We start from the raw sequence: 20,856 nt of genomic DNA on the forward strand, positions 1-20,856 counted from the left end.
TAAGCCAGAAAAAAGAAAATGTTATAAAGAAAACACATTTACAGTATCTATTGAAAAAAATCTGCACACAAGTGAACCAGCACAGTTCAAACTCAAGAGTCAAGTGCAGTTCTAAGAGAAACCAGGCTGAAGCCACTTGTTGTAATAAGTGATTGATCTCTATGTAAATTCCTTTCTAACAAAACTCAGACCACTATGGGAGTACAGCTTTCTCACCAACTGCCTTTACTCAAAACAGAAGCATTAGTCTTCATTTTCGATAAGCAGTACTATATCCAAAGATACCTTACATACCTTTGGACTTGACCACCTGCCTCCTACACACACACACACACACACACACACACACACACACACACACAGAGTGGGGAAACAAAATGAACAAGAAAACATCTTTCTGAGGCGTGCATCCCAGAGGGAAGCACTCCTGAGTTTCCTACGTATTGGTGGTCGCTGGTTTTTGTGAAAGCTGAGCCCCTCTAACCTGATGGAAAGCTAGGAACGCCCTCTCCAGCAGAAAAGTTCAGAAAGAAGAAAAAAGTCTATCCTGTCTCTAGTCCAGTCACCTTTGGTCAGGGCAAGCTCTCTGAACACTTGATTAAAGGTCACCATATTACCATGAATCCACAACTGACTTACTTTTAAAATCACACCTTAATGAGGTGTATGCTGAAAGAAAATTCACCACACTCATGTCACGCATCCTGGTCTGCACAACGGCATCCCCGGTAAGGCCATCCTGTCAGTCACTGCAATCAAATCCAGCCTCTGCTCACTGTGCTATCCAGCTGTTCACCTGTGGCTCAAGTCAAGGCCTATTCTAGGTGAGCCAAGCCACAGCCAACCCACTGCAGACTGAAGGGGCTGCTGGTTCAACCCTTACCTGTTGCTATGCTTGGACTTTTCTCGGTCCTTCTCCTTGTCCTTCTTGTGCTCTTTGTGCCGGTGTTCCCGATCTTTGTGTTTATCTTTGTGTTTGTGAGAATCTGCAACCATAAGAGATGAGTCAGTTAAGAGGAGTCAGAGGTGTCTCCTGCCCACCTACCTTGACAAGCTGGTCAAGAAGCACAGTGACAGGATTCAAATGGCATCTGTAACACGTGTCTTGGCTTTAGGGGCAGAGTAAAGGGCAGCCTTGTCTGGACCGCTTTGTGAAATCTCTCCTGGGAGATTCCAGTGGAAGGAAAGATTTCACAAAGCGGTCCGTCCAGACAAGGCAGCCCATTACCCTGTCCCTAAAAGCAAGACGCGTTACCAATGTGCAGGCAGGAAGGGGAGACAACTCCACAATAAAAGGAAGCAAGAGTCTGGCATTTGTCTGCTAGGTCTGGTACTATTAAGACTAAGCTATGGTACAAAGGAATAAACCTGAACACCATAAAGCTAATGGTACCATAAAGCTAATGGTACATAATGTACCATAAAGCTAATGGTACAAAGGAATAAACCTGAACACTGACTCTCAAGATAGATGGTTATCTATGTAATGTCTGGAAAATCCAAACCTCAAGAGATGTGTTCTAAATCAACTTTAATGAAGTATACAGTTTCTATATAGTAAAATATACACATTTCAAAGATAGTGTGATATAACTCTAACAAAAATATGAACAGGTATTAACACCCACCACAATCAAGATGTGGAACAAGGCCTGGCCAGGTAGCCCACCCAGCTAGTTAGAGCACCATTCTTGTACACCAAGGTTGCAGGTTTGATTCCCAGTCAGGGCACACACAAAGGTGCAACCGACAAATGAGCAAATAAGTGGAACAAATCAATGTTTCTCTCTCTCTCTCTCAAAAGAATACAATTTTATAAAAATTAAGATTTAGAGCAATACCATCACCCCAGAAAGTTTCCCTTATGCCCACTCCCCACCTATCGCCATCTTCCACCCTCAACCTGAAGCACGACCACTGGTCTGGCAGCACTATGAAGTACATCTGTCTAGATTAGGAGAATCTCATATACATGAAACCACACAGGATTTCCTTTTTTGTGTCTGACTTCTTCCACTCAATGTAGTATTTCTGGCATTCATTTATGTTGCTGGATGTATCGGTAGTTGGTTGGGTTTTACTGCTGAGTGGTACGTCATTGTATGGATGTACTGCAATTTATTTATCCATTCTCCAACTGATGGACATGTGAGTTGTTTCCAGACATGAGTTATTCTGAATAAACCTACTATGAACACTCACACACACATCTTTCTACAGACACGTTTTCATTTCTCTGGGGTATGTACAGTGCAGACATTACCGGGTCAAGTGGTAAGGGTATGTTTAACTTCATGGGCAACTGCTGAACTGCATTCCAAAAGGGCTCTGCTGTCACACATTCCTACCAACATCGCATTCGAGTTCCAAATGGTACAGATTCTCACCAACACCAGGTATCACCGGCCTTTAGCTTGAACCATCCTAGCAGGTGTGCAGTGGTTCTCTCACCATGGTTTTAATGCAAGTTTCCTAATTAAATGAGTATCTTTTTCTGTGTTTATTGGCCACTTATACCTTGTTTGATGTAGTATCTCCTCAAATCTTTCCCTCAGCCTAAAAATACTTGTCTTGTTATTACTGAGTTATAAGAGTTCTTTATACATTCTGGATTACATTATTTTTGTTAGATCTATGTATTGTGAATACCTTTTCTCTAGGAGTCTTACAGAGGTAAGGGACAGGGCACCTGTTTAAATCTATAAAGATGTCCAGTTTTTGAAAGACAGCCCTTTCCAACTGAATTGCTTTGACCTCTTTACTGAAAATGAAATGACCACATAATCAGTAGGGCTTTTTTCACAGCAAGTCTTGAAATCAGGTAATATTAAGTGCTGGGCTGGCCAAAAAGTCCATGTGGTTTTTTTCTGTAAAATAAAAGACCCATTTTTCATTTTCACCAATAAGTTTATTGATTTGGATATTGAGTATGTCAGCTATCCCCTGCTATTGGCTTCTAGTCGGTAGAGGTTAGGGGTGCGGCTAAACCTCTTCCAATGCATGAGACAGCTCCACAGCAAAGAATTATTTAGCCAAAATGTCAATAGTACCAAGAAACTTCGCAAACCACTTCTGATATGTTTGATCAGTCACAACACCTTTTCCATATACTGCACAAATCTTTTCTGTATTTGTTGCATTTTTACGTTTCTTGAAATAATAAAGCATAATACACCAAAAATGTTCCTTATTTTTTCCATCTTCCATATTGAAATGGCTGTACAAAAATTCACCCCTTTTGATAAGTTTTTAAAAAATGCACATTGATATGACAGCTGTCATAATACAATCTAACAAAACTGTTTTGAATGAAATTAAAGGCTACCATAATAACTAAGGGCTACCAGAGCCATTGTTCAGGAAAAACTAAACAAATTTTTGGCCAACCCAATACAATACTTTACCTTTATTCATTTTTAAAATAGTTCTAGATTGCTTGTTAATTCCTTTTTAGAAAGAAGGAAGGGAGGGAAAAGGGGAGGGAGGGAAGGAGGGAGAAAGGAAAGGGAAGAGGAAAAGAGAAAAAAAAGAAAAGAAAGAAAAAAGGCCAGCTGGGAATTGTGTTCATAGGACAATTTGGAAATATTCTTATTTCTTTTAATCCGTGAACACAGTTATCTTTCTCTACTTATTTAAGTTAGTACCCTAAAATTTTGAAATTCACTATCAGAATTCACTAAGGGCCTATTAAAAATGAGGTTCAATGGGATAAGGTCATTCCAAAGTTGAATATTCATCAATTGGAAGTTTATGTATGCAACACATGTGTGGTGATTTTAAAATTTGTCCAACAGACTCTTTGATACTCCTCCTTTCAAGAGATATGGCCTAATTTCCTTCTTGAATATGGCCTGGACTTAAGACATTCACTCTTAAAAAACAGTGCAAATGTTGGTGTGTAACTTCTGACACCAGGTCACTGGATGTTTCTCCGTGCTGAGGGAGGCCACGTGTCATACTCTCAGGAGCTTAAGCAGTCCTATGGAGAAGCCATGTGGCAGGGAACTGCAACTTAATCCACTAAAATTATCTATTCTGTGCCAAACCTATGGGAACAGAAGTTTACATGACCATATTCCTACCTAACAAGGATTTCCCATCCCACAGAGATGGAAAAAACAAAATCATATGGCATCAGAAGTAGAACTTGAACCTAATCTTCCATGGAGAAGCAAAGAGTCCAACTTCTAGAAGTCTCAAGTCTAAAACTTTAAATGCTGAGTAAATCTAACATACAAAGTTGGTGGCCCTGGATTACTTAACATAAACCCTCCAATTACTTCTCCTCCAAACTAAGCACCTGTGGTTAAAATCATACTGGCAAAATATGTCACCAGCAGTACGACCTGGAATGAAGTCTGTGTTTTTTTTGTTGTTTACAGGCCATATTTAACAAACAAGAAACAGAACATTATGATCTGTTATTGTGGCCCAAGAGTATGGCAGGGACATTTAAAAAAAATTCCCCTTGTGTATAATTCAACAAACACACACACAAAAAAAACACCTACAAAAAAGACTAGAGACAGAAACCAAAATGTTAAAAGTAGTTATCTTTGGGTGGTTAATTTATGAGCAACTGGATTTCTTGTGCATGTATTTTGCCTTCTTTCACCATCTTTTTCCCATGTGAATCACTTTTGTAATAAAAATAATAAGGTTATTTTTTAATTACCATGCTTTAAGAATTTACTTTGATCAGTATTGGTGTATACAAGGAAAAAAAGTAGTTTAATTCACTACAAAGCACTAAATTTAAAGAATAAGAAAACTAAGTAGAAGATAAATTGAAAGTAATTCCAGGTAGGTTTCAGACAGCCAGTCTGCCAATAACATTATCTTTTTAAATGCACAAAACTTCGAAACTGATTTTAAAGCCAGGTTTCAAGTCTTTTAAAGCCACTGCTAATCTAAAAGTGCAAAATCAAAGTGCATAGTAAGAAACTTAAGGCTTTATAATCCACTGATACAAATAAGACCTAGGTCCAAGATCTAAACCCCAAGCATCCCTAATTTTAAAAGAAGTTATTACATGTCTAAGCTGTGATATATATCCTATGACAGATACCAGAAATATATGATAACTTCTTCAATCATCTGAATGGCTTTGGTGCAGCTCCACATGTCAGGCCGGGCCTTCTCAGGATAAATGAGAGGGGAGGCAACACGGAATGAATGGGGTGCCTCTTGAACACCAAAGTTGTGTAGACAGGCCCTGGCTGGGTAGCTCAATGGGGTATAAGGTCATCCTGATACACCAAGGTAGTCAGACACTTACCAAGAAAATTTTAATGTCTAAACAACTGACAGGGAAACTGTAAAGATGATCTGCACTAGTAAACTGGCAGATAAATAATCTTTAAAGATGTATATGAACTACTTCCAGGTAAATGATGCCTGGAATTTGCTTTAAAACACCCTCAAGTAAAAAAACAAGTGGGGGAGGCCTGGCTGCTTTGGCTTGATTGGTTAGAGTGCTGTCAGCACACCAAAAAGACTGCAGGTCCTATCCCCTATTGGGGGCATATAAGAGGGAAGCAACTGACATTTCTTTCTCACATTGACATGCCCCTCCTCCCCACAACACCCCCCTTCCTACCTACCTTCTTTCCTCTCTCTCTAAAAGCAATGAAAAAAAAAATGCCCTCAGAAGATTAAAAAATGAAAAAAAGAGTGGGGGAGATAAAACAAAGTTGGCAAAAGGCTGAGAGTTACTGAAGTGGACAGATATGGCAGGCACATAGGCATTCATTATACTACTCCCTCTACCGCTATATACGAGGTCTGTCTGGAAAAAGTCCAGCCATTGTTAACATAATGAGAACTGTTTGTGAAACATCAATGAAACCCTGGAGCCAAGGAGAGTGGACTGGAATGTGCATGCGTGAACAATGACAACTTCACTGTACTAGTCAGTAGGGGGAGGCAGATGCCATTGAGTGATCACATGTACCATGTGGCCATCACATTGAAAATGACTGAGCAAGTAGAGCAATGGATCTGCATCAAAGTTTGCATTAAGCCTAACCATTCCTCTTCGGAAACTATTTGTATGATTCAGAAGGCCGCAGCTATGGGCAACTGGTTATTGGCAGCTTCATCACGACAACACACATGCTCACACATCACGTCTCGTGCAGAGTTTTTTGGTGAATCATCTAATTACCCAGGTGACTCAGCCACACTATGGCCTAGATTTGGTGCCCTGTGACTTCTGGCTTTTCCCAAAACCAAAATCACCTTTGAAAGGGTGGAGATTTGAGACTGTCGATGAGATTCAGGAAAATACGGTGGGGCGGTTGATGGTGATTGGGAGAACTGTGTAAGGTCTCAAAGTGCCTACTTTGAAGGGGACTGAGGCGTCATTGTCCTATGTACAATGTTTCTTGTATCTTCCTCAGTAAACGTCTCTTTTTCATATTACATGGCTGGATACCTTCTGCATAGGCCTTGCATGCTTGTAAGTTTTCATAATAAAAAGTTTAAGCTTCTTCCCTTCCAATCCCTTATTTTTTCTTATTATATAAAGGAACAACAAGGAGAGGACTAGCTGAACCCAAGAGAGTATTTGTGTTAAGGAGCAGTAAGAGATAAAATTAAGCCAAGAGTCAGGGTGCCCTGCTGTGAGCATAACAGGGAGACATTTCCAGCAGGAAAGGAACAGAATAAAAGCCATACTTAAGGAAGATGAACTGAAGGACAGTGTGGGTAGAAAGGCAAAGGCAGAGTAACCAGCCAGTCTAGGAAGAGCAGTCCAGAAAAAAGTGACAGTAGCAGGTCTGCAAAGAAAGGAAGAGACATAAAAGCACACTGAGGTGAGTAGAATTAGAACTTAGCTCCAGGAACTTGTAGGCTGTGTGTAATAAATAATAAATACAGGAGGGGAGTCAAAGACTCAAAGGCTTTGGATCTCCCGACTAGGAAAACAAAGTGGCTCTGAAGACACAGGAAAGCTGTGCAAAGGTGGAAAGAAGGAAAGACTGGTGAAATGATGACACTAACTGAAGCCATATTGCATTTCAGGTAACAGCTGGATATCGAGCTAAAGATGTGGGTCAGAAAAGAACCCAGTTAAGTGAAAAAGTGAAGCCAATAAAGGCATATTAATCTATATCCCTTGTGATGAAAATGCAGACAGCTTACTAATGGCTTTGAAGATTACTTTTAGTACATATCCTTTCCCCTTAACTGCAATTCATCTAACAATAGATACTGTCAAAGTGTTTTGGAGAAAGAATCTTGTCACTTCAAGCATTGGTTAAATCCAAAAAGAATTGAATTGAACTCGACTGACATTTATAAGTGAAAATATCAAATCACCAGAAAACCTCATTCATTGTGAATTCAGGTCACGTATTAACTGACTGATAACAATTGTTTCAAACTCTACGATTAAAAATTTTGAGATGAAGACACGGGAGAGGAATAGGGACCTTTGAGATGACAGAGATAGGTAACAACAAATTCCTTCCATTCTAACTTAACTGAAGTTACTCCATAGGATAAATAATAAAAAGGCAGCATAGCAATCAATATCTTCTGTTACTGCTAACTGAAGTGTTCCTTGAGGTTAACAAAGATTTTAAGTAAAGAGACTTCCAAATGATAAAAGAGAAGTATGAGTGCTTGCCCTCACTGTCGGAATAGTTGCTGGCTGGAATTATGCAAGGGACTTGATGGTTAACATGCGGAAGAAAAGAAACTCTTTCACTACTGGATTCAGAATTATATTTGGAGGTCTCATTCGTTTACAAACATTTAAAATATATTCTTAAATCCAAGGCACCCTGCTAAAGACTTAGGAGACACTGACTCGGCCCTTGAGGAATTTACAGTCCCAGAAGGTTGTAATTAAGGCACCGAGAGAAAAAGGGCACTCACGTGGATGGGTACCAGAACCACGCTGGAGTACTGAGCAAACACTGTCCCATTCCTTTTTCTCACCACTCGAATGGTGAGGAAATGTCATCCCCATTTCACCAAAGATAACACCAAGAGCCACTCCTTACTGAGTGGATGCTCTGCCCAAGGTAGTGTGCTTTTCACCCCTCTCCAGGCAGTACTCATTTCATCAAATCTGTGACACATTCCTGCCTCATGTAACACCCATGGAGGGAGAATTTAACAATATCTAAAAAAAGCCTAATGTAAATTACTCTTTCTGACCCAGCAATTCATATCTAGGTATTTACGTTGAAGATACACTTCCAAAGGCAGAAAAATTTAAGCTGGTTTATGTATACATAAAGCAGAGAAATTAAATCAGAAGAAGAAATCTTTTTTTAATTTTAGACTTGCTGGAGTGGATTAAAATTCCTTTCCTACCCCCAAAATCTCAAATGTCAAATAACTGACATGAAAGTAACAGTGTTTTTATTGCATCTCGATGCTCCTATATTTAGAAACTATGAAAAACTTTTTATGGAGGTAATCGACATTCTCCCAAATGTCTATACATGAAACATGTGGGTACCATTACCTCCATCTCTTACAAGATGGCAGAATTTCCTGCCTTGCTATTTCTCAGTAAGAGTAGGAAGGCAGCAGGATTACTTAATTTATGGGCAGTTTGGAAAAATGTCTTTAAGAGTAAAAAAATTAATCTGGATTAACTGCTTCCTTTGTTTCCAAGTGAAATGTAATGTAATGAGGGAAAACAGCTTGATTCCACCAGAGAACAGAAAATAAAGTGCCTGGACCGAAGAGGCCAGTGAGGGGCCAACACGGCTCCCTGGAGGAGGCAGTGTTTGAGCTGCGTCTTACTAGAGGGTAAGAGGGAGTTGGCAATGCAGAGGAAGGAGAAAGGCATTCTTGGCACATGAGCCATAAAAATCAACCATCTATTATTACTACTGTTGCTGAAAACTTGATCTTGTCATGATTGAGCAAAATTAAGTGAGATCTACTTCCTGCCAGCTAGGAAATGGTCGAGCTGATTTTTGTCGGCAGCGTATTAAGAAACGAAATCCCGGAGTTGTATCGTATTTGCCTCTCTAAAGGCATGTACCCCCAAAGCAGTTCCTTAAAAAAAACACACAAATAAATTCGTGCTTCTTGTAGTTTGGAGTCCAATCCTCTGCTTTGAGAGAAGAGAAATAAAACACCTAGGAATAAGAAACTTCAGTATCAAATAAGTCCAGTAAAATCTGATCCAACTGTTATGAAGTCCCTGAAAGCTGGCACAATCCCAGGATGACAATGAAGCTGCAGGCTTGGAAACCAGGTGCACATTCGGCCTCAAGTCGCCACCAAACTCAGTGTCAAATCAGGCATAAGATGGAGAGTTCACTCCTTACAGGGGAACCAGACACATAAATAAGGAAGTCAAGTCCATAAAACACGTCATTAAGTATGTTCGAGAATGATGTGGTTTAGCACAAAAACTACGGCTAAACTCTAACGCCGATCAGAGACATCACAGAGTAGCACAGAATACTAGAAGGGACTTCTGAAGGAAGCCTACCGGTTCAACAGAGTGAAAAATATCTGATTCAAGCCCTTGTTTTACCACTTACTGTATGACCTCAGTAGAAGTCACGTAGCTACTGGGTGTATAAGAAGGCACCGCAGGTCAGTGATTAATCTTCTCATCTCTGCTCATCGATTTGATAACTGTGGCCTCTCTTACAGATGAAGAAATGAGTTCCGAATATTTAAGTGACTTTAAAACATTTTACTTCAAAAGTCAAATTCTTTGAGTACAGTTGTACAATTCCTGACTGACCTCCGCAAGATGACAAACATGTTGACAACTGTCAGTGAAGTGCGATTATTACTGAACCCTCCTCATGGTTAATGTATACAGGACCAAACCGAGCCTGCCCGAACACTCCAAATAATGTGGGGGCCAGTTATAGGCATGCATTTAAGGTAGCAACCACGCCAATTCACCCTGCCCAACCAGCCCACAACAGAGTACGAAAAAACTTGAGCCTGCCCTAACAATCCTACACCCAGAAGCCTAACACACCCACAGGTTTTTAGGGAAGCACGATGACCAGCTTACACCCCCAGGTAGAGAAACACTTCTATTAGTTTAGCTGCAATCAGTAGGTGGCTAACAATGTTGCCAAACCTATTCCACCCAGGGTCTCTAATGCAATCACAATTCAACCCAAGTATAAACAGTGTACACTTTCTTAACCCTAAAAGGCTAAGGAATGACAAAGATGACAAAGATTATCGATCATTTTATCAACTATTCTATGATCTTCAGGCATTTTGCCACTCCACCATTCTTCTAAATGTTTAGGGGCAATCAGATCAGAGCAAGAGAGGGGTCCTTTGCTTATAAACAAAGGCCGGGAGAGAGAGACTTTTCCAGGGGTAAAGGACCTTCCCACACTGACTCCTGTCCACAGGTTTTGAGACTGAAAGCAGCCAGGCTGGGCTCCTCCCCCAAAGACAGGCATGAAGTTGTGTGTGGGGGATGGGGATAGAATGATTCAACCCCAGCTGCCTCTCTCAAAGAGGCTCTCACTGCGACTCTGTCGACTCTGTCGGAGGTAACTCCTGTTGATCTCTGACCCACAAATACACAACAGTGCCTTAGGAAAGTGAACAGTGGGACCATGTGGGTGAAACACTGGTAAAGGAATTGATGTTCTAAAGAGGATAATACCTGCTCATTATTAAATCACTTCTCCTGGGACAAATGCTTGCATCTCTCCTCCTCCTCCCCGACCTCCAAACCCTCGGATAACACATCCCCAGAAGCTGGAGTTTAAACAAAATCACCATTTCTACTCAACACTGCACACTTAAAAGAAGACTGTTTTTGTCTAGGACAGATAACAAGCTGGTCTTGGTGATAAAGACTGGCACCCGGAGTGTGGTCAGTATCAGGGGTGTGCAAATCTCCCCAGGAACTTAATGCCGAACTAAAAGCAGCCAGGAAGCCTAAAAGCCCTTCACTGGGAGGGGGATGGGTTGAGGAGATGAAAGAATTCTTCCCTCCCCTCTCCTCCTATACAGCTGTCTAAAGTCAGACTTCACCAATGCTGGTCCACACTGAATCCAGGAAATCCAGTCTGCGATCCCTCTTAATGGTGATGGCTTTAACGTGTAACCCGCAGCCAAGTACGAGCCCTTATCACTATTTTACAGCAATTTTCAATGAGAACATTTCCAGAAGCAAGACAGAGGCAGTTTTCACTAAAAGCTCAAAGAGCTCCAGAATTTAAAAGAAAAGTGCTGGGAGAACTCAGCTCTTAAAACAAACAAACAAACAAGCCCTGCCTAGTGTAGCTCAGTGGATTGAGCGCGGGCTGCGAACCAAAGCATCGCAGGTTCAATTCCCAGTCAGGGCGCATGCCTGGGTTGCAGGCCACGGCCCCCAGCAACGGCATATTGATGTCTCTCTCTCTCTCTCTCTCTTTCTCCCTCCCTTCCCTCTCTAAAAATAAATAAATAAAATCTTAAAATAAAACCAAACAAAAAAAATCTTAAAACTCAAGAATGAGAGAAAGAACTAGTAACATTTCTAATTTTTAAAGTCCAAATAGTCATGTTCTCCCAAACGTGTTCTGTACAGTAACAAGACCTTCTGTCATGGACCAACTCGTCCATTACTGAAACCAATGAATGGGCTTCACCCACGGGGACCCAGTACTTTTAAGCTAATAAAACAGAGCAAACAAAAGCCTCTAGTTGAGAAGATGACAAATGGAACTATAAATATTTCTTCTCTCCTTAAGGAAGCTGGGGTTCACAACATTCACTCAAATATTTGCTGAGCGCCAGGCCTGCGCCCGCAGAAGGCCTGCAGGAAGCACTAAAGCCCACCCCTTCAGCAGCAGCTGTTCGGTGAGTACCTTGGAAAAGAGAGGGGAAAGGGGTCTCCCATAACTGCCCGTTTCCTTGGACCTGGTCCCATTAAGAAACCAGAATTAGACTAAATGTTACAGCTAGAAAAGATCTTCAAAAGAACTTACAAAGCCAAAGAAAGGGTCAAACTTAAGCACATAAATGTTGCCAATTATTTTGCAAAGTGCTTAAGTCTTTCTCCTCCATATTCAATGCTTGGTAAAATTTCAACACCAGAACTTAGAAGTACACTGCAGCATTACAGGGACTCAGAGTTGCTCAAAAACATGCCCAGCAGGTTCAATTTTGTTTTTATCAGCTCTGCAGCACAACTTCAAATTTCTCAAACCTGTTACATTTTCCAAAGTGTCTCCATATTCAGAAGAAATGCCATAAACTGCCTTAAAAAACACTGGAGAACCTGCCTTGGTTCTTCAATATCTGCAACTCTGTGAGACGAATTGCCAGATGTAGTCCCAAGGGCCTTGCCCTGCAAGACCCAACATGAGGCAGCCCACTGATTTGCTCTGGGCCCCAATCCCACACACACAAAAGGGGCTAAGTGGTTGGTTAAACAGTCAGAGGGTGTTTTCTCTTCCATTCCACTTCCACATTTCAATTTCTTTGGCTCCTTTTATGCTTTTACAACACTGCAATTACCTTAATCTTTCTTTTTGGCCCCTTTGGGTCTGTGCACCCTATTTTAACTTAGTTTACAACCTTTTTTCTCCCATCCCACTCCTTCCATTATTCTCCTTTAATTCAAGTGCATCTTCCTTTCCTCCTCTGCTTCTTATTCCCAGGGACCTATTAACTTTTGTTTTTTAAAAATTAAGCTTCAAGTGATGGGACCACCAAACTGTCTTCAAAAACATAATTAACTTTAAGGTCTTCTGAGCTGAAGTTTCTAGACAAAATCAGAGGTCAGAACAAGCTGCTCATTGTTAACATAATTTTGCCAAGAACTAAATGACATATTTCAAAAGTCAATTCCACTGTCTAACAGTAAGACAACATCCACAGAGCAACTCCAAGTCTTTTATGTGATCTCCTGAGGAGACCCTAGGTTATTCATTTCTCTGCTCTGGTCTCAGTTTTCTAATCTATAAAATGACCTCTTACAGGCCCTTGACACTTCTAATCACAAGAATTCTATGGCCTTTAAAAACTGTTTTAGTTCAAATGGATTAAAGTAAAAAGAAAAAATGTTTAATGCTTAAGAGCAGTGGTTCTCAAACATTTCTGTGTATGAGACCTGGGACTTACCAGGTACGTGTTTTCCTACAAGCTCCCCAGGTCACTAGAGTCCATATGGCCCAGAATCCTATTCTGAAAAACCCTGCCTTGTTGTTTCCTGGTCCTTTGGCCAATAAGTAACATCAAATACCAGCCGCCTGCAACAATAAATGTGCTACTGGTTTTATTTTAATGTTTCTAGTTCAATTATATCTCTGTTCTTTAAAAGGCAGGCACAAGGTGCTGAGTCAGTTTGAGGATTTTATCTTTAATTTGCAGCTGAGACTCTTGAGAAAAAGAGGCTATTTTCACCTGCCACTCTGGCAGCCCCTATTTAAGAGAATCAAGAGCCACATGAGGGGTGGGTGACACAGCCACCCCAGCTGAGCTAAGGAATAGGGTAGTCAGGCTCCCTAGAGAGAAGCTGTGTTTGCTGTTTGGGCATCAGAGGGCAGAGCCCTGCTTAGAGAGAAACAGTGAACGTGAGTCCTGCCAGTGGAACTCAGTTGGGAAAATGACTAGAAAAAAGATGGATTCGAGCTTAATGAAGCTGCGAGCTCACAGTAAACTGTGACACTTGGCCTACAGATTCTTTTGGGAGCTAGAGGCTACCAGGCAACAAGAGGAGTCCCGTGAGCTTCCCATGAGATGCACACAAGCAATGCCACTCAGGTAAGCAACGACACCACCGACCATTCCAAGGGCCAGCAGAGTCTGCAGTACAGGGACAGGCAGTCCACAGCTCAGGTTCTGCGGCCCACCTGAACTCCTCTGCAGGCTCTCCGCTCCGCCAGAGGGGTGCCACGGTGGCCCCAGGTTACGTGGAAATGAATGAGCATGGCTGCATTCCGCTCCACTTCTCTCTATGGGCACTAGAATCTGAATTTCACATGACTGTCCTGTATCATGAAATACTATTCTTTTTAAAAACTGAGGTATAATTGACATATTAACATTATATTGGTTTCAGGTACATTTAATAGTATTCTTTTTTTTATTTCCCCCAACCAGTGAAAAACATAAAAACCATTCTCAGTTCATAGGCCATACAAAAGGCGGCACTGTTTACTGGACGCTGCACTAATTAATAGTGACTAGAAACTGTCCCCCGCACCCTGCGGACAGAGGTGCCTTTCTCAGCTCAGTGTGAGTGAGAAACATCCTCCCTGCTTTACCTACAAGGTTAAAACTCTACTGGCTCTGCAAAACTGGAGAAAGTCATATGAATGAGAACTGTGAAGGGGAGGCCACTGCCAAGCCCACTACTAATTCTGCTTCTTAAGCAGCAAGCTAGTTAGGTTTGTTATTTATCCCCCTTGAAGAAGAAACAACATCATACTTGTTCACATACTGCGAACCACCTCCAAAGAAATTCCTCAGTAAATATGCAGACCTCGGAGATCCTTCTCAAACGGGGGAGGTAGGGTTGGTTCTAGTTAATCCTTGGTTAACAAAAAAAAAAAAAAAAAGATTCTTGTTCTTGAGTACTCAGATAAAGAGAAGTTTCACTGATTTCTGGAATAACCGGCTCTAGGCCCAAGCTGAACTGCTAAAAAAATAAATTATTCAGTAGTCTTTGCTACACATGCAGGCGAGCTTCCCTGAAGAGGGGAAGGATTACACGTCAAGGAGCAGCAGAGCCTACTAGTCAATGACAGTCGTCTGGTAAGAATCCACTGTAAATACAGCAAGTGCTCTAGGAAACGAGCGCCTTTTGTCTGTCACTACGTGAGCAGCAGCTCCACTACAGCTCAGAATTCCCAGGAAGCAAATGAGTCACCCAGCTGCCCCTTTCCCTTGTTTTGTGCCCCATTTAAGAACTCAGGCTGCAGCATCAGATAGGCCTGGGCTGGCCTCGCAGCTCTGTGGGTTACTTACACACTACACAGCCTTGAGCCTCCATTTCTTCAAAGATAAAGTGGAGACAGTAAATGTTCAAACTATGGGTTACTTCATCCCTATTTCATTTCTTCTTCCAACCCCCCAAATAACCGATCATAATCTGAAGCTAAAGCTGGAGGAAAATGGAATCTGTTCCCAGTATTTAAGCAATTTACTCAAGGTGCTGAGACCTCATATGTCCACTGTGTCAGTGGTCCTCACAGTGGACAAGGATATAATCTCATTTTGTTCCTTCAGAACACTACGTGTAGCTAACTGTGGGCCACATTACTCGTAAGTAAGATGCAGCCTAACACTCATGATGATGCAAATGAGAGAAAGACTCCCCTACCAAACCTTGGGTATAAAAGCAGAGGTCTGACCTGCTTTTACTGTCAGCAACACCTTGGGTGAGTTAACCTCTTGAGTGCTGTCTGCTTGCCTGTACAACCTTCAATTCTCTATCCCTTATGGTCATTTACTTACTACTGAGTACAATTTAACAAATACATATTTAACTTCTTACTATAGCAACATGTTAAAAGCTTGCAATTTCAAATGAAGCTGTAGGCTAACATCAACCATTTTAAAGGCTAAAGGTGCATACAAATATAACAATCTGTTTTGTCACCCACAAAATAGACATGACCTACCTCACAGAGTTGGAGATAAAATGAGAATTTATTCCATCTAAAGGGCCTTTAATGTTCACCTTGTGTAGTACTAAAGGGGTCAGTTCATTTTTAAAAGTGAACTGCCTGGGATTCCAACTGCTTTAGTAAACATGACTTTACTTACTAGTCGTAAGTCCTCTTAGAATGTCTCCCAGGCTAAGGCAATGGGTGCATAGAGAAGGAAGACTTATTCAAACTCAAAACACACCGAATTTACACCTGTTTTGAATTTTTAAATTCCAAGAGCCCCAGTCGCCCATATTCCATGCAAAATCTAAGCCTGAATGAATCTCTTTGCTCCTACCTAAATTTTATCTAGAGCTGTGCTGTCCAATCTGGTAGCCACTAGCCACTAGCCACATGTGGCTTTTTAATCTTAAGTAAAATACAATTTAAATATTAAGCTCCTTGGCCACACTAACCACATTTCAAGAGCTCAACAGTCTCACATGGCTAGCAGCTACCATATGGATACCCTACAAATCAAAACATTTCCATCACGACACAAAGTCCCATCGTCAGTGAAGGTTCCAGTTCAATCAGTGCTGAGTGAAAAGCATCTTGACCTGACTGGGTGGCTCAGGCCCTGACCAGGTGGTCCAATTGGTTGGAGCACCATCCCATACACCAAAAAGGTTGCAGGTTTGATTCCCGGTGAGGGTGCATTTGGGAGGCAACCAATCGAGGTTTCTCTTTCAAATTGATGATTCTTTCTCTTTCTCTGTTCCCACTCTTCACTCTCTGTGTAAAATCAATAAATATATCCTTAGGTGAAGATTTAAAACAAAAAGAGAAAGAAAAGTTATCTTGGATCCAGGTCAACATCTTCCTTTTACCGGTAGGAAGGATGAGGTATAACATAGTGTAATTTGCTCCGGTCACAGCTGACAAAGTCAGACTGAGACCTCCTTTGTCCTGAACTCCTTGCCTAGCATTCTCCATTCCAAACCCAACCACCCTGCTGGAACCCAGACAGAGGCCTTTTGCCTACGTGGCAAGGCACGACATGCCGTGTAGGCCCTTAAGGCCGGTCAGAAGTTTGCCTGGCTATCAGAAGATGGTCTAACTTTGGGTGACGGGCACACAGTGTAGTGTACAGACCACATATCATAGAAATGTACTCTTGAAACCTACGTGATCCTACTAACCAATGTCACCCCAATAAAATTAATCTTAAAAAAAAAGTTTGCCTGATTCAAGTGGTCACCTCAAAAGCAGGCCACTGCTGCACACCATCCCTGGAGAAGCAGAGAGGCAAGGAGTACTGTCCAGAGAACATTTTAGCGAAGGTCTCAGTCTGCCAAGGCCGAAGTCAAACCTAGGCAGGCGATTGTTTTAAGCTTCAGGAGTATGGCAAACAAATCCCCTTTTACTAACTCACCTTTGTTCTCTAATATAAGGCAAAGTTGGAATTTTTTACGATTGCCCCCAAAAGTAATCAACCAGTACAAGACCCTTACGAGGTGCCTTTGCATGTCACACACTCCTCTGCAATGAGTCACAAGGGCATCCCTGCACTGAAATGCTTCTCCCTCTCTGGAGGCAGAACTCGAAGGGGAAAAAGGACTTGTCTAACCTGAAAAATGTACCTTCTCAGGCCAGCTCAATTGGGACAAGTCCATTCCTGCTGGCTTGTGCTCCTTTGCTTCTATTAAGTGAGCCTGTCATGTCTGCGAAGTAGTGAAAATGAGTATGAACCTTTTGCCTATGCTACACGGGAATCCACAACTCAGCCCAGGCCTCAAAATGTGCCCACGTCCACAACTTGTCTGGCCGTGAAGGTGTCAGGTGTGTTGATATCTTGCTTCACACATCCTATTACTACCAATTCACTCACTGGGCCTTCATCGTCTGGCAGGGTTTTGGGGTCTCTGGGCCACACGGGAAGAAGAGGAGTTGTCTTGGGCCACACATTAAATACACAAAGACGAGGACTTCCGGCCAAGATGGAGGTGTAGGTAGACTCACTGTGCCTCCTCGCACAACGAAAATAAGGTCAGCAACAAGTTAGAAGCAAGATAACAACCGGATCTGACAGAAAATTGAACTGTATGGAAGTCGGACAACCAAGGAGTTGAAATATACACATTCATCCAGACCGGTAGGAGGGGCGGAGTCAGGCAGCGGGGCAGAGAGGGCTCGCGACACAAAAGCAGCGGCAATGAACGTGTAAAGCATCCCGGGCGCGTAAGGCATCCAGAGCCGAGACCGCAGCGGCGGACCCTGGGCGCGCAGGCGGCTGGCAGACCCAGAGAGGCGGGGACTGTGAAACGAGGCACTGCGCCCAAGGCGCCCGCCTGTCTGGGCGGTCCCACATTCTCACGCAGATAAACCAGGCGGAACTGGGCAGTGAGAGAGACCGCGCAGCCCAGGGCCCCAGCACCTGGAAATAGGACCTCAGGTCACTGATTGAAAACACCTGTGGGGGCTGAGGCACAGGGAGAGACGCCCAGCCTCACAGGAGAGTTCGCTGGAGAGACCCACAGGGTCCTAGAACGTGCACAAGCCCACCCACAGGGGAATTAGCACCAGAAAGGCCCAGTTAGCTTGGGGGAAGTAGCAGAAGGGACTGAAATCCAACGGAAAGAGGAGCATGCGCCATGTTCCCTCTTGGACCCCTCCCCCAAAGACAGCGTCACAGCGTAGCAATGGGGTTGCCCGCCCTGGTGAACACTGAAGGCTCCGCCCCTCATATGTAACAGGCACGACAAGGGAAAAAATAATGTCCGGAAGGGAAGGGCAGATCATAGTTCCACAGCAAATACAACTAAGTGACTAAGAGATAGCGAAAGTATCAGATGCACAGTTCAAAGCACTGTTGACCAGGATGCTCACAGAATTGGTTGAATTTGGTCGCAAATTAGATGAAAAAAATGAAGATTACGCTAAGTGAAATGAAGGAAAATGTGCAGGGAACCAATAGTGACGGAAGGAAAACTGGGACTCAAATCAATGGAGTGGACCAGAAAGAAGAAACAACCAACCAAACAGAAAAGAATGAAGAAACAAGAATTCAAAAGAATGAGGAGAAGCTTAGGAACCTCCAGGACATCTTTAAATGTTCCAACATCCGAATTATAGGGGTACCACAAGGGGAAGAGGAAGTACAACAAGGGGAAGAGTTATTTGAACAAATAATAAAGGAGAATTTCCCCAATCTGGCAAAGGAAATAGACTTCCAAGAAGTCCAGAGAGTCCCAAAGAAGTTGGACCCAAGGAGGAACACACCAAGGCACATCATAATTACATTACCCAAGATTAAAAGGAAGGAGAGAATTCTAGAAGCAGCAAGAGGTAAGGGGACAGTCACTTACAAAGGAGTTCCCATCAGACTGTCAGCTGATTTCTCAAAAGAGACCTTGCAGAGAATAAGGGGCTGGAAAGAAGTATTCCAGGTCATGAAAGGCAAGGACCTACATCCCAGATTGCTAGCAAAGCTTTCATTTAGAAAAGAAGGGCAGATAAAGTACTTCTCAGATAAGGTCAAGTTTAAGGAGTTCATCATCACCAAGCCCTTAGTATGTGAAACCTTAAAGGGGTTTATCTAAGAAAAAGATAAAAAACATGTACAGTAAAATGACAGCAAACTCACAATTATTAACAACCCACCTAAAACAAAAAGCAAACTAAGCAAACAACTAGAACAGGAACAGAACCGCAGAAATGGAGGTCACATGGAAGGTTAGTAATAGGGAAGAGGGAGGAGGAGGGAGAGGGGAAAAGGTACGGAGAACAAGTAGCATAGATGGTAGGTAGAAAATAGACAGGGGGAGGGTAAGAATAGTATGGGAAATGTAAAAGCTGAAGAACCTATGACACATGGACATGAACTAAAGGGGAGGAATGTTAGTGAGAGAGGGTGTGCAGGATGGAGAGGAGTGAAGGGGAAATGGGACAACTAATAGCGTAATCAATAAAATATATTAAAAAATACACAAAGACTAATGAAAACTGATGAGCAAAAAAAGGTTTTAAGTAAATTTATGATTTTGTGCTGGGCCACATGCGGCCCGAGGGCTGCGGGCTGGACACCCCTGTTCATCCTGCTACTGACAGTGCTGGAAATGAAATGTACAGGATGGTCTCTGGGCGACCAGCTATGTAGCAAGACTACACTTAAACACATGCATATTCTTCAGAAGCCTTCCTGGTGCTCAGTCAGGAACTGGCTCCTTTTTATGCTCCGGAGGATTCTCCTCCCATTATGAATTACTCCACCTTCATAATTATAAGGAAGTACAGGTACTGGACAACCACTGAGGCCCAGCCATTGGTCTTGTGAAAAAAGAAGGAACACTGCTTTAGAGGCTGAATCACTATAAAACTCGTTTTAGGCGTCACATAAAGGTCGTGACTAAGAATCTGACCTGAAGTTTATTTTAATCAGTCAACTTATCTTATTCGTGTCACTTATCTGACTTTGGAGAAATAGTAGTACCACGTACTAAGTGTTCTTTTATATGACTCCGAGGTAGCTATTACCCCTACACTTTTACAGATGACAAAACTAAGATCAGAACTGTGACTTGCTCAAGGCCAACCAGCTAACAAGAGCTGAACCCAAGTTTATCTAACTCCAAAGTCTATATTTCATTGGTATGTATGTGGACTTTGTCAACGGTCTCTCATTCCTCCTAAAAATGTGAGGCTCCACTGGAGAAAGTGAACTTCACAGCTCACTCTGTTCCACTGGTTCTGGAACACTAGTGTGCTTCAGGTCACCTGCTAGACTGTTCCAACCCAGATGGCTGAGCCCCCACTCCCAGAATTTGAGCCACTAGGTCTGGGTGAGGCTCAGGAGTTTGCATCTCCAACAAGTTCTCAGACAATGCTAATGAGCTACTGATGAGGAAACCACACACAGCTCTATTCAAATCCTCCCATCTCAATCACTGTCATCAGCAGTTTAAAGACCCCTAATTTAATCTAAAGGTAGTGACCTTCAAAGATTAGATCCTCAGCATTCCACTACACTATGTTGATACTGCCTCCTCTTACCTTCTAAAGCCCTGCCTTAACTATTCTAATAACATTAGCATGAAAACCACCTCTCACTTTGTGCTGCTTTAATCAGTGGGTCCTAAAAGATGACATCAGAATCAAATAATGGCTTGTTAAAGGATTAGGATTCTGACAAAACACAGACTAAAACAGCTACAAAGGCAGGTAACTATCACTGATATTATGGTAAATACTCATTGAAAGATATAAGATATTTATTTAGAGTGGGATAAGGATCAAGCTTTACTAAACAGAGTTT

At 42.2% G+C, this 20,856-nt stretch overlaps 1 protein-coding gene across 1 annotated transcript in view; it reads right to left on the reverse strand.

Moving 5' to 3' along the window:
• The window catches only part of TOP1 (DNA topoisomerase I), an 87,578-nt gene that overhangs the window by 53,950 nt on the left and 12,772 nt on the right, over window positions 1–20,856 (reverse strand). The window contains exon 3 of the mRNA XM_045833175.1: window positions 884–986. Coding sequence (XP_045689131.1) covers window positions 884–986 — 103 coding nt within the window. The remainder of the gene's footprint in view (window positions 1–883; window positions 987–20,856) is intronic.

The sequence above is a fragment of the Phyllostomus hastatus genome, unplaced genomic scaffold (genome assembly GCF_019186645.2).
Source record: "Phyllostomus hastatus isolate PE091 unplaced genomic scaffold, TTU_PhHast_1.1 phas_contig_17, whole genome shotgun sequence".
Lineage (NCBI taxonomy): Eukaryota > Metazoa > Chordata > Mammalia > Chiroptera > Phyllostomidae > Phyllostomus > Phyllostomus hastatus.